The sequence below is a fragment of the Pollachius pollachius genome (genome assembly GCF_949987615.1).
Source record: "Pollachius pollachius genome assembly, chromosome: 19".
Classification (NCBI taxonomy): domain Eukaryota; kingdom Metazoa; phylum Chordata; class Actinopteri; order Gadiformes; family Gadidae; genus Pollachius; species Pollachius pollachius.
The window spans coordinates 12,267,260-12,281,990 of record NC_136952.1 but is presented as its reverse complement, the minus strand read 5'-3'; the positions used below and the strand labels follow the sequence as shown (position 1 = coordinate 12,281,990).

Here is a 14,731-nt window from a genome sequence, read left to right as displayed (position 1 = left end):
CTAATGGCTGCTAATGGCTGCACTCTCTCTGTCTCAGTCTCTCTCTCTCTGTGTCTCTGCGTCTCTCTCTCTCTCTCTCTCTGTGGTTTAAATCTCTTCTTCTTCGTTCTCTGTTACCGTGTCCATCTTTTCTATTCTCTGGGGGCAGTCAAACGGTGATTGGCTGTCGTCTGAATGGGGAAAGCTTACTTTTAACAGGTTTTCGTTATTTTCTTTTGAGGCACAATTTGATGCTTTTATTGGGACGGATTTTCGGTAAATGCAGCAAACAAAAATACTTTGCTGGCAGACAGAGAGCTGGGCTGCATTCATAGCAGCACAGGAGGCCCATGTCCACACCTCCCATTCATGAATCCTCCCCCCCCTCCCTGCCCATATTTCAATTGGATTTTCCAATTCATGTAATTTCGGCTACAAGCCCCTCTGTTAAATTCAAAAGGAACAAGTCCACAAAACACGGTATTCTTCGTGTTGCTTCACTTCCAAGCATGCCTCTTCTTTTCAAACTCGGCCCATTACCAGAGGACCACTTGTATGAGGAGAGAGTGAAACATATTGGATATTGACTTATTTAAGCCATGTGCATTGACTCTTATTATATTACACTTGGATACATCATTTAAACGGCCCTTTTGCGTGTGCTTTATCTCTTATTAGGCACAAATAACTTCAACGCTCGCATGCATGTTTGTTCTCCGGCACCGAAGATGGATTCCAAAGTCGTTTGTTACAAACTCAATCTTTTTTTATTAAATATCCTCACCCATCCATCCTTCTCTGTCTGTCTGTCTGTCTGTCTGTCTGTCTGTCTGTCTGTCTGTCTGTCTGTCTGTCTGTCTGTCTGTCTGTCTGTCTGTCTGTCTGTCTGTCTGTCTGTCTGTCTGTCTGTCTGTCTGTCTGTCTGTCTGTCTGTCTGTCTGTCTGTCTGTCTGTCTGTCTGTCTGTCTGTCTGTCTGTCTGTCTGTCTGTCTGTCTGTCTGTCTGTCTGTCTGTCTGTCTGTCTGTGTGTGTGTGTGTGTGTGTGTGTGTGTGTGTGTGTAGGTTCTGGACCCTGAGAAGCAGGCGGACCTGCTGGACTCGCTGCGCATCTACCTGCTGCAGTTCTCCACGCTGCTGGTGGAGCACGCGCCGCACCACATCCACGACAACAACAAGTCGCGCAACAGCAAGCTGCGGCGCCTCATGACCTTCGCCTGGCCCTGCTTGCTGCCCAAGGCCTGCGTGGACCCCGCCTGCAAGTACAGCGGGCACCTGCTGCTGGCCCACATCATCGCCAAGTTCGCCATCCACAAGAAGATCGTCCTGCAGGTGAGGAGAGAGGCGGGGGGCGCAGGGAGGGAGGGAGACGTGGAGAAGCCTTTCGCAGAGTATCTTCAAAGGCTGGACCCAGGATGTGGAATGGCGCTACATGAATCCTCTTTTTTTTTGTTTTTATAAAGAATAAATATATATATGTATACTTTTTTTTTTTTTTTTTTTGCAACCTAAGTCCCAGAAACAGGCTGCGCTCCATGTATTCCTTTATTCAGTTGGGTGAGCCGTCGATAAAAATAGCTGTACCAGTGTTAGTTCCTGAGTCCGATCTGTATTTAGAAATATATCAATGTCCCAATGTGTGTAACACATTGTATTTATTTACCAACAATTTTCTGTTTTATCATGTAAGGTGTCTTTGAGCACTTGGGAAAGAACAATCCATAAATAAAATGTATATTTTGTCTTATTAATAATAACCTTACAATGACCTTCTATTCATCCTAGCGTTTGTCTTTGACTGAACGCGCCATAGTATGACCAACCGTGCCCCCCCCCCCCCCCCCCCCCAGGTCTTCCACAGCCTTCTGAAGGCCCACACCATGGAGGCCCGTGCCATCGTGCGCCAGGCCATGGCCATCCTCACCCCCGCCGTGCCGGCCCGCATGGAGGACGGCCACCAGATGCTCACACACTGGACCCGCAAGATCATCGTGGAGGAGGGCCACACCGTGCCCCAGCTGGTCCACATCCTGCACCTCATCGTGCAGCACTTCAGGGTAAGCGGGGCCCCAGGGGGACCCGGTGGGAGACCATAGGCTTGTGGTCACACACTGCGTTATAACGCCGTGTCCATGCGCACAGCTTTTAGATATAATACTGTTGTTGATAGATGATGACTTCTATAGCAGTGCAGGCGTTCACAAGCTATTGGACGAGTGTTTGAAAAACGATCACGCTTGACGCGTTTAAAAACAGAGCGGGCAAAAACAAGAAAGCCTTTGTCATCCATAAAGTCGAAGAGTTGATATCTGACAGATGACAATATCCCAAATAAGGAGGGGTAAGTTTTACCAAGATTTGATTGTCCAAAACTTTTGTGCCATCTCTGTGTGGTTTGTTTTTGAAATATCCCATAATGCGGAGCGTGCTTTTTTTTTAAAAATCTGCTGATCCAGCAGCAACCTCTAACAGTGTGGATGCCTGGCGTTAATGACCCTGGTTTATTTTCTCCGTGGTCCGCCGTCTGCTCCAGATTGATCCAATCTCACTGTGGATCCACTTTTAATCCGCTATTATCACATCACTCCTGCTGAACCTTTATATTTTTAATATCAGCTTCAAGTGGTTTGAATCACTCGTCTCTGGCTCAGCTTGTACATTCACATTCACTCCACCATCATTTCATTATAACTTTTTAAACCTTGAACATTTGGGTTGTTGTTTTTTCCATGTATATTTCATAGTTTTCCTATTACTTCTCTGCCAACCAAGCGTAGATTAATTCCTCCCTGGACCCTTCTGAGGGTGTGAAGGTTAGGGGGGAGTCGTCTTCGAAGGCTTTGTGCTTGTGACTTGACATTCAAATCACAAGAAGTGAAGAAATGCGTTTTAGAAAGTTTCGAAAACTTTTAACACTTACACTGTATCTCCCCTGCTCTCTCCCCCCCTCGTCTCTGCCTGGGCCCATGCCTGCCTGTCACGGTGACAGCGTCTAACATCAGCCTGACTTGTGGCTTAGCGGCTCCCCTCTATAGTGGGCTGACAGGCGGCCCTCAGTGGCCCACATGACTAATCTAATGTAATCACATCAGCATAATTACACCAGGGAGTGGATGATGACCGACGATAGAGTTGTGTGTGTGTGTGTGTGTGTGTGTGTGGGGGGGGGGTGAGTGTGTATGAGTGTGCATCTCCACGTCTGTCTGCGTGAGTTTGTGATGGACAGGGCTTAACCTCTCTGTCCATAAGTGGCTTAGAAGTCCCGCTCTATCGACCGTAATTAGCCTCAAAGTGAAAAGCGCTAATATTCCCTGGCAATGGCGGATCTGGTAGACGTCGCATCTCTCGCCTTTCTAAAGGGTGTGTGTGATGATGTGTGTGTGTGTGTGTGTCTCTTCGTTGATGTCTCTGTGTCTAAGTTGGTGCGTGTGTGTGTTGATGTGTGTGTGTAAGTCTAAGTTGATGTCTCTGTGTCTGCATTGGTGCGTGTTTTTGTGTGTGTCTGTGTGTAAGTTGATGTGTGTGTGTGTGTCCGTGTGTTAGTTTTCCTTTGGTGTGTTAGTGTTCCTTTAGTGTGTTAGTGTTCCTTTAGAGTGTGTGTGTGCAGTGAGTTCAGAGAGTGTGATGCCTGGGAGTGCTCGCGCTAATGTGTGTCATCATGTCCTTGAGGCTTAGAGGGAGTGTGACTTCAGAGAGTCTCCCTCTCTCCCTCTGCTTCGGAGTCTCTCGCCTCAGAGTCTCTAAGCGCTCCAGTCAAACAGTGTTAAACCCGGGCTTACTACAAACACAATGCGGTTCATATGCATTGGGTTGGCTAAGCTTTGGGGTTCATTTTGCGCAAGAACTTTAAATGAAATCTGTTCCATTTCTTTTTATGTTAAGTGTCTGGTGTTTTATAGGACACAAAAACAAGAATTGCGCTCAACAGCTGTGTTTTGTTAGTAGCATCGAAAGGGATGGGAATTGGTTGTAGTTTGTATCCCACAGCAACAGTTAGAATAATAGCTAGTATTTCATAGAACCTTTTGGGACATCACATTCATGTGAAATATTGGATGGCAATTGCTGATGCCGATTGTAATAATTGGCGTTTTGTTTCTGATTGCAAATAATGGTATTTGTTTTTTGACGATGTTCAAGGGGTGGGTTGTATAGTTTTTGACCTCATTTGTCTATTTGATGCATTGCGTGGTATTTGCTTATCATTGATGCTGGTTGTTGATGATGCTTGACACCGTTGACACTGATGGTGGTGGTTCGATGTGGTTGCAGGTGTACTACCCGGTGCGCCACCACCTGGTCCAGCACATGATCAGCGCCATGCAGCGTCTGGGCTTCACCCCCAGCGTCACCATAGAGCAGAGGAAGCTGGCAGTGGACCTGGCCGAGGTGGTCATCAAGTGGGAGCTGCAGAGGATCAAGGACCAGCTGGTAAACTACACACATAGACACACGCACATACACACACACACACTCTCAAGGGCTGATTATGGTCCCACGTTCACACAATGCAAGGACCACGCAGACGTATTGACGCACTCGTGAACCTGCACAGACACTGACGCACACACACACACAGACACACGTGCACAGACACAAACACAAACACGCGTGCACACAAGTGCAGCATAAGCAAAACATCACCGAAATTATCGATGACCTTGCACCCGCACTTTTACGTGTAGAAAATGCCTGTGTAAGCACTGCAGGGTTGCTAACAGCGTTTGCTACTCACCTATTTTGTGTTGGGACATGAAAAACGATATTTCTCTCAATGCAACCACTGGTGGCTGTCGAGGCCTGGATATTTGAGAATAATTAATTTCCCCACATCCTAGCCTCTCCTTTGTTGTTGTTTTTTTGTTTCTAAGGAAACTTGAAGCTGCGGTCGTTTTTTTTATTCCAAGAGAGAACTCCATTTATCTTTTGGCCGGGCTCGTTAAAATACCAAACCATGAAGCTTACTTCCCTTTTGCACCAGATAAATCCTCACTCGCCTGGCGCTAATCAACTCCTGACCCTGCCCCAGTTTCACTGTGGACTCTTTAAAAACTTAAAGCAAGGAAAATATCCCAACCTCTCTTGCGGTATAGAGAAATAGGTGAATAACCTCTCTCTCCCTCCCCCCTCCATCCCCTCATCCAGCCGGAGGTGGAGGTCGAGGCCGGGCCCGCCGGCGAGGCGACCACGAGCGCGTCGGGGACCGTAAAGAGGAGCCTCCCCGCGGACAGCCCCTCCCCTGTCCCTGGCGTGGCCGCCGGGGCCGCCGCTGCCGCCGCCGCCAGCCAGGACGTCAAGAGGTTCCGCACCGCCGCTGGAGCCGCCACCGCCGTAAGCTCCCAGCCAATCAAACGGCCGCCCTCTGGCCGGACCGTCTGGTTGAACTTGCGCTCTAAGCGGGGAAATGTCTCACTGGGTCGTTTTCCCGGAATACATTTCAATACCATTTCCATAACTCTCCTCCTTCTGGTCTAATTGTGCGTGTGTGCCCATTCTCTGGTTTGTGTGTGTTGACAGGCGTTTGGACGTAGCACCACCATGCCTGGCACAGAGACGCAGCTCACCAAACCTGTGGAGAAGCCCCACACAGACACTGTGGTCAACTTCCTCATCCGGATTGCCTGCCAGGTGGGAGCCCTCTCTCTCCCTTTCCCTTTTTTCTTCCTCTCACGCACACACGCTCACACACCCAAGCACACGCAAACAAGCACAAACACACACACAAGGAATTACTCTCCCATCCATGTCAGCAGGGCAAGTTCAACTAAATCCCCTAGTGGGCCAGATAGGACACACTCGGTGGCTGTCCTCAATGCAACTCCATGCAGAAGCACACACACAAACACACAAGAGCGTGCGCGCACGCACAAACAAACACACACACAAGCACACGCATGTGAAGGCACACAGCTGCCGCCATGTAACGACGGCTGTGATGTCCTTGGATGCAGGCCTGAAATAAACCACAGTGCCTCACCTCTCACTATCGTACGCTTTGTAATCACCTCCCGGCAACGTTTTTTATTGTTCAGCTAAGCATATATTCTGCATGAAGGATATTTAGCTAACCCACCCACCGGCACATCTAGTTTAACATGTGTGATGGTTTTGCTTCATTGAAAGTTTGTATTTGCAAAAAAACATGTCAGTATTAAAACAGATGTAACAATTGTAACAAAAAATATTTAATAAAAAAAGCTCAAAATCAAGGGCACAAGCCACCGCCGATCCTTCCCGGGGCTGACTTCCTGCGGCCCGTGCTGACTTCCTGCGTCCTGTGCTGACTTCCTGCGTCCTGTGCAGGTGAACGACAGCACCAACGTGGCGGGCTCCCCCGGGGAGCTGCTGTCGCGGCGCTGCGTCAGCCTGATGAAGACGGCCCTGCGGCCGGACATGTGGCCCCGCGCCGAGCTCAAGCTGCAGTGGTTCGACAAGCTGCTCATGACCGTAGTAAGAGACCTCCCCTTCCCCCCTCCCTCCTCTCCTCCCTTCATTCCCCCCTTCATTCCTCCCTCCTCTCCTCCCTTCATTCCCCCCTTCATTCCTCCCTCCTCTCCTCCCTTCATTCCTCCCTTCATTCCTTCCTTCATTCCTCCCTTCATTCCTTCCTTCATTCCTCCCTTCATTCCTCCCTTCATTCCTCCCTCCTCTCCTCCCTTCATTCCTTCCGGCCTTCCCATCTACCTTTTGTTTTCCTTTCTTCCTTCCTCTCTGCCTTCCTTTCTGCCTTCCTTCCTTCCTTCCTTCTTTTTTTTCATCTTTCCTCCTTTCTCTTTCTTTCTTTCTTCTTCCCTTCATTCCTTTCCTTACTTCCTTTCCTTCCTTCCTTTCTTCCTTCCCCAGTTTCTTCCTTCCTTCATTCTTTTCCTTCCTTCCTTTCTTTCCTTCTTCCTTTCTTCATTTGCTTGTTCCTGTCCGTCTATCTGTCGGTCTCATTTATTTTGGCCCTTATTTTGTTCCTTTCGTTTGTTTGGTTTGTTCTTTCCTTCCTTCTGTTGTTTTCTTCCTCTCTCTCGTTCCTTCCTCGTGTTTCTTCATTTGATCTTTCATCTGAGCTCTCATTTGTTTAATGGCGACGGTGCATTGCGGAATTTCTCGATTGCAGAGAGAGTTTCATCAGGAGAAAATGTTTTGTTTTGTAGTTTTTAATTATGCAGCAATAAGCATATTTCTGGTTATATCCTGCTGGATAAACAAATGTTTTGTTATGAATGTACAGATTTTCGTTCGTTCGGCAGTAATTAAATGTAATGTCCCAATAGAGAGAGCAGAGCACAGGTCAGTTATGGATCGGAACAAAATGGAGTGGATTTCAACTTGGTGCATTGCTTAAGGACAAAGCGCGAATCGTGCGAGTCACCTGTGGCAAACCGCTCTGCTTTGCTTTTGAATGCCTTTTTTTTTATCTCAGATTCTGAAATCCCATTAACTTTCCCTGCACTACCAACATGTGCAACCTTCCAATCCCTCAAATATATCTTTAAAGACATAAAAGCAACACAAGGTAACAAGCAACACCTGACATAAACATAACCCTGGCAAGTGCAACTCTGGCCCTGGAGTTCCTAGTGCATGTGCTTTATATGAAAAGCCTTTTTATGTTGCTTATATTTCTTCCCTTTTTAAATGGTCGTTGAGCTAAAGAAGCAGGGAAACTGGAAGGGCTTAGAGGTGATCTCCTCGTTATCGCGTCAGCGCGCCGCACTCCGTTAAGGACAACTAATGTGTGTGTCGTTGAGACTGCACGGTGGGACGTCGCCCCCCTCCCCAGCCCTGGCTAAGCTCTGTGTGACTGGCTTGTTTGGCCCAAACACTTCGCTCCCTTTGTCCGTTATCGCTAATGCTCTGAGTGAGGCGCCGGGCGGCATAATGACAAAATAATGACAGCGGGGGAAGATAACGGGAAGCCTATCCAGTCCACCGCCAGGGCCCGCTCCTCTTCCTATCAGCCCAGCCCAACCCCGACACCACCACCCCACCTCCCCCCAATCTATCTCCAGCACCTCCTCCACACCTCCTCTTCCTCGGCACGCTGTGTCTCCTCCCCCCACTCCTCCTCTCCTCCTCCCACTCCTCCTTTCCTCCTCTCCTCCTCCTCCCACTCCTCCTCTCCTCCTCCCTCTCCTCCCACTCCTCCTCTTCTCCTCCCACTCCTCCCACTCCTCCTTTCCTCCTCTCCTCCCACTCCTCTCCTCCTCCAACCACTCCTCCTCCCACTCCTCCTCTCCTCCTCCTCCTCCTCCTCCTCCTCCTGCCACTCCTCCTCTCCTCCTCCCCTTCTCCCTCTCCTCCCACTCCTCCTCTCCTCCTCCCACTTCTCCCACTCCTTTTCTCTCAACACTTCTTCAGCTCCCCTCATCAGGTCCTCTTTCTTTCTGTCTTTCTTTCTTTCTGTCTTTCTTTCGTTCATCCTTCCTGCCTGCCTTCCTTCCCTTAAATCTTGCTTTCCTTCCTACCTTCTTGCTTTCCTTCCTTCCTTCTCTCCTTCTTCTTTGCTTGTCTTTCTTTTCCTATCTCTCTTACCTTCCCTCATGTCTTTTCCTCCTCTCCTCCTCCACTCGCTGTCCCTCATGGTCACCTGTAGCCCCCCCTCCCTGTTTGCCGTGACCCAGACAAGGTTATCTCCGCTGGCCGTCGCCACCGCGCCATGTTTTCCCCCGGCGTAGCTCACTGCTCCGGCCCACCTCCCTTCCTCCCTCCTCCCCCCTTCGCTTCCTCCCTCCCTCCCTTCTCCTGTTCCACCTCTCTTTTCACTTCCTTGCCCGCCTTTACAAGTCCCACAGGGAACAGCCGGACAAACAAGGCTTCACACACACACACACACACACACACACACACACACACACACACACACACACACACACACACACACACACACACACACACACACACACACACACACACAAGCCTCAGGGGATGGTGTTGTAGCTGACCTGCCGTCTTCTTCCAGCTAATGAACATTGCTGTGAATCAGATCTCGGTTTATGTGCCCATTGTGTTGGCATGGCAGTGATTAAATGGTTGTGTGTGTGTGTGTGTGTGTGTGTGTGTGTGTTGGGGGGGGGGGGGGGGGGGGGGGTGGTATTAGCATGTGTTAACCAGCCCATAGCAGTGTTTCCCCTCCATGCGTCCAGCTGTGGCGCAGCACTGCCACTGGATTATAGATGCAAGTGCAATCAGCCATGCAATGCAACACTTTATTCTTTTTTGATTATGAAATTATGCTGGGAAACCACAGAATGCTTTTTGTTAAATTTGAAAACATATATATATTCCAGGTGCTCCATACTGCAACCCCCTCAATGGTTACATTGCCATTATCATTTTTTGCAAGTAGTTGCGAACCACAGTTAGAAAGTTGGCTACATTTTGTCCCAATATTATAGGGATACAATGCAAATATCTATATAATATATATGTAATCCCTCAGTCCTAGAACTATTCACCTCAACGCTTAATTTGAGATAAGGGAAGCCTTTGACAGAATGGCCGAACATGGGAAAACCCAATTATCCTTTGTTATATTTGTATTCAGATATTAGAACATAATTCTATCCCTTCGGTAGCACTCTTGACACCTGCTGTCTTTTGTCGAAATCGGCAGAACCGAAAGACGTTGAACTAACTGATTGTAATATTAATAGGCTATTAATTAAATGTTCCAGAGTTCTCCCCGAGAGTTCATTTTTGCTCCCACTAGTCATGATCGTGGGAGACCATTTCTCATTTCATATCATTTTGGAATGCACCCGAGCCCTCCTGGAATCAGTGATCTCACCAAAACCAGAACTCGTTCCTAGTTCGCTCACACCAGCACTACGCATGTGCGCATCAGCAAAGTGCACACACACTTCAGCATAGTGCACCTCACACACACAACTCAACGACACTGCTCGGGAAAGAAAAATCATAGTGGCCACACTGTATAGCATATAGACGTGGCCTATCTCCATGGCAACTTCTCCTCGGCCCTTGTCATCGGGGTAATACGGTGTCAGATCAATACGGGCCCCTGATGTCTACCAGGGCCCTTATCACAGGAGTCACCTTGTTCATTAGCCCAGATTAGTGCTACGGATCTGCTCCAGATTATCCCCTGGGCGCACGCTTTATTGTAGGCCTTGATTGCAATTTAGACAAAATTAGGTTTTGATGTCGGTCATTGATCTTTGGTTTAGTGCCGACGGTAATAGCGGCGGCCCTCTTTGTGTGAGGAATCCGTCTCTCTGTGTACAGAATATTGATTTAATGTGTGTGTATGTGTGTACACGAGGCCTCTACGTGCTCTTATTGTTATGCAGCGTTAATGGAGGCTGCGAATAAGTCAAGTTCATTTCACATAGAAAAGCAGCCTGGTGTTCGTGTTTCTGAACCACTCTGACCCATTCTTTCTTTTTTCCCCCCACCAATCTCTATTCTCTCTCTCTCCCTCATCTTCCTTTCTATCATCTCTCCCCCCCCCCTACAGGAGCAGCCGGCCCAGGCCAACTTCTCCAACATCTGCACGGGGCTGGAGATCCTATGCTTCCTGCTGACGGTGCTCCAGTCGCCGGCCATCCTGGCCCACTTCAAGCCCCTGCAGCGGGGCATCGCCGCCTGCATGACCTGCGGCAACACGAAGGTGCTCCGGGCCGTCCACTCGCTGCTCTCCCGCCTCATGAGCATCTTCCCCACGGAGCCCAGTGAGTCGCGCCGGACCGCCTCGGCCGACCGCCGACCACACCCGTATACACACATGAATGCATGTACATTCAGACAGGCGCACATGCACACAGATTTATACATACACGTGCACGCGCTTATCAAATCGTCACACATGCACACGTACTAAGACTTGCACACGCATGTTAATGTACGCGCACACACATTAATGTGCACAGACACACACACACACACACACCACAATTCTCTTCAGATTTAAGTACTTTTCATAGAAAATGACCTTTTATTTGTGTTGTTGACAAAATAAAAACACAGACACACACACACCTCTTTCGCTCTCATTAATTCCCACTAATACACGTAGTCCAAAAACGCCCTCAGAAACGCGTTCTACCTAAAGAACGACTCGTTCTTTATTTGTTCATAGCAAAACAAATATCCCCTCTAAAGACTAACACTATCCCGTTCGTCCCGCCCTTGCCGCTGACCTCGCTGTTGTGTTCCCGCCCTCAAGGTACGTCCATCGGCACGTCCACCGTGGCGTCCAAGTACGAGGAGCTGGAGTGTCTGTACGCAGCCGTGGGGAAGGTCATCTACGAGGGCCTGACCAACTACGAGAAGGCCACCAGCAGCGCCAACCCCACGCAGCTCTTTGGTAAATTCTCTCGCTCTCTCGCTCTCTCGCTCTCTCGCTCTCGCTCTCGCTCTCTCTCGCTGCTGCTGTTCTGTAAAACGTCTGCTGCTGTTCTTTAACCACCCCTCGCTCTCTGTCTCTCTCGCTCTGTCTCTTTTTCTCTGTCTGTCTCTCTCTCTCACTTAATCTCTCTCTCTGTCTGTCTCTTTCATTCTCTCTCGGTTTCTGTTCTGTAAAACCTTTAACCACCTCTCTCTCGGTCTCTCTCGCTCGCTCTTTCAGTCTCTCTGTCTCTCTCTGTATCTCTGTCTCTGTTCATTCCCAATTTCTCCCCCACTTTCAATCATTTATCCTTCATACTTCAGTCCGCATGTGAGCACTTGTGATCACGCTCACTTAAGAAGCTCATAAAAGCCCAGTCATGGCTTCTTTATTTTTCCCACCCGACCAAACATACACACGCAAGCGCACACACACACACACACTCATGCACACACACATTCTCACACACATACCCCCCCCCCCCCCCCCCCCCCCCTTTATGCCATCAGCGCTGGACAAACCACTGGGCCGGCTTGGCCGCGAGCGTGGGGTCATTAAAATGCAAAGTGAAGGGCCACCATTGGGGGGGGGCCAACAGCCGGTGGGTTAAACAGCACGCCACGGCCCCGCGCGCAGAGAGCCGCGTCTTGGGATGGATCAAGCTTTCCTCGCCGGGCCCCGCGCTACAGCCCCTTCCTCCCCTTTAGTCACCCAGATGTCACCCTGTTTTGATGGCGGGGAGGGGGCCGTGAGAGGCCCGGCTGGGTGGCCTCGTCTTAAGTTCCCCTTTTACAAAGTCGCAGCAAATTCCTTCTTTTTTTTTCTTGCTTTGTCTCTATGAGTATATATTTATATATATTTATGTGTGAATATCAAATTTCAAGCACGTTGAAACGTAGCTTTCTCTCGGTCCGTTCCAGTAAAAGGGGGTCTTCAAGGTGACAAATTGTTGACGGAGAGCATCCTAATGTAACGCTACCTGATACGGGGTCCCACAATGACAGCCCCCCCCTCACCCCTCCGGCGGGCGCAGAGGGAGGCAGGCCAGGCTGGGTGATGCATGCGTCCGGCCTAAGGGCTGACATTTTAACATTCATCTCCCTGTCGCCCCATCGCCCCCCCGCCACCCTCTGGGGAGTGCGGACGACGGGAGGAATGACTCATACCGCTCACCAGTCGTCTGACTCTGTAACTTTTGTTCTATTCAGTGAAAATGAGCTTCCAAGAGGACGCCGCCGTGCAGCAGCGGGGTCAACGCCCCGCTGGCTCTAGCGGTTGAAGAGAGAGTTTGTGTGTGTGTGTGTGTGTGTGTGTACCTGGATGTATGTGTGTTTGCATACCTGGGTGTGTGTGTGTGTGTGTGTGTGTGTGTGTGTGTGTGTGTGTGTGCGTACCTGGATGCGTGTGTGTGTTATTGCCTGGGTGGTTGGTTGTGTGTGTGTGTGTGTGTGTGTGTCAATGTACCTCGTGCATGTTTGTGTGTGTACCTCGGTGTATGGGGGGGCCACAAATGCAAATGCTCTGTCACCAGTTTTCTGATTCCCCCATAACCATTCCATGTTGAGGTCCCAAAGCTGTCAGGCCTTTTGGTTTTCCCCGGCACCAAAAACCCTTTCTTACTATTCTTCTCTCGTGCTCCTCCAGGAACGCTGATGATCCTGAAGTCGGCGTGCAGCTACAACGCCAGCTACATCGACCGCCTCATCTCCGTCTTCATGCGCTCCCTGCAGAAGATGGTGCGGGAACACCTGAGCCTGCAGCAGGCTAACCCCGGGACGGCCGAGACCAGCACAGGTACGGTACCAGGTTAAAGAGGGAGCTGATGATCATATAGGACGTACTGTTATAGGTACCAGGCGGACCAGACTCTTAGACCAGCACAGGTACGGTACCAGGTAAAAGAGAGGGCTGATGATCATAGAGGACATACTGTTCTAGGTACCAGTCGGACCAGACTCTCAGACCAGCACACTCTCAGACCAGCACTGGTATCATGCAGGTCCAGGTTTATTAGAAATACGAGAAACAATGGCAACACAGGTATGCATACAATGGACGCCTAGATCATTATAAGAGTGTTACAGGTAAATGTGAGACTGAACACCAACACAGATCACTCTAAGGTTTCTCGGTTCAACAGAGACCGTGAAAGCTCTGCGACGTGTGCAAAAAAGAAAATACTAGCTGGAATTGTACTTGTGAAATGCGGAAGGTGAAAACCCAGAGGTCTTCGGTGGCTGTGCTCACATAAAACGGTAGCAACCAATCTGAGCAGTCTTGGGAGAAACTCAGAAGGACATTGTTGCGAGTGAACACAATTGCACACTTACACAGTGTGACCCCTTCTGGGCTATCTCAAGGCCCCGATCTCCTGTGTGTCCCAGTGCTGTGGCCGTACCGGGCCCACCGGTGACCTTTCTGCATCAATAGGCTCAGCTGTGTTTCTCTGAATGGTGCTATCACTCGGGAGGGATCAAACTCCAGAGAGCCTGGTTTCACTGAGAATGTACCTGGGGTCTGGTTCCAATGGCAGTATTGGGACCAAGGTATCTCTGTGGAATAAGATGACAGATATACTCCTTCAGAAAGACCAGGAGAAGACAAGGGTTGGAAGAGTCATGGATTTCTGTTTGGATGGCACGATAGCTTAGAAAAGGATTTTGTGTCTGCTGGACAATGGAAAGGAGAGCATAGGCATGTTAAGGTTGAATTACAGTAAAGGTAACATTGATGTTCTGTGTTTCGTTCATTTCGATCCTGGTTTAAACAGCGAACGCTTCATATCCACGCCTCAGATGTTTCTGCCGACATGGCCGGTCGGTGTCACGTTAAAGATAGCAGCCAGGGAACCCTGTCGCTTTTTAGTCTCTCAGACAGGCTGGTAATGGCCGAAAGATGCTATCCAGTCCTTAAGCAGACCTCTAATTACTTTATCGGAGAAAACACAGCCATTTAACCCTCCGCTGCAAACAATTACAGTCACTCTACAGTCCAAAGAGTGCCTGCCCCGCGTGGGTCTTGGAGGAGTCTCACAGTATCTCATTACCCGAACATTTAATTTCACAGCTTTACGTTGTTTGGGGTTTTATTGACTGTCACAGATTGGTTTCAGGATATAAGTCATGCGTTGGATCTCATGTGGTAAACACTCGGTTCACCCAAAATTACATCTGAACAAAACATAACTGGGACAAAACTGTTGTAGGGCTGCCACTAACGATTCTTTTTTTATCTATTATTTGACAGATTAATCTAAACATGCCATATTTCTCCCCTCAAAAATTGATTCAATACAATGAGATCTGAGAACAAAAGATAGCAAAAGGAGAAAAACGAATGCATCAACGTTGTTAAATATGTAATACAATAAAGTAAGGTATAGTTATGTTCCTTTCAAACCTTTAATTATGTTGATCA

General features: G+C 49.0%; 1 protein-coding gene across 4 annotated transcripts in view; it reads left to right on the top strand.

Moving 5' to 3' along the window:
• trrap (transformation/transcription domain-associated protein) overlaps positions 1 to 14,731 on the top strand; it is a 101,293-nt gene that overhangs the window by 34,618 nt on the left and 51,944 nt on the right. For all 4 annotated transcript variants that reach the window (XM_079757159.1, XM_079757158.1, XM_079757157.1 and 1 more), the window contains exons 38-46: positions 1,042 to 1,308; positions 1,827 to 2,033; positions 4,249 to 4,407; positions 5,122 to 5,307; positions 5,494 to 5,604; positions 6,280 to 6,426; positions 10,445 to 10,658; positions 11,153 to 11,293; positions 12,959 to 13,108. In XM_079757159.1, the coding sequence (XP_079613285.1) occupies positions 1,042 to 1,308; positions 1,827 to 2,033; positions 4,249 to 4,407; positions 5,122 to 5,307; positions 5,494 to 5,604; positions 6,280 to 6,426; positions 10,445 to 10,658; positions 11,153 to 11,293; positions 12,959 to 13,108 (1,582 nt within the window). The remainder of the gene's footprint in view (positions 1 to 1,041; positions 1,309 to 1,826; positions 2,034 to 4,248; positions 4,408 to 5,121; positions 5,308 to 5,493; positions 5,605 to 6,279; positions 6,427 to 10,444; positions 10,659 to 11,152; positions 11,294 to 12,958; positions 13,109 to 14,731) is intronic.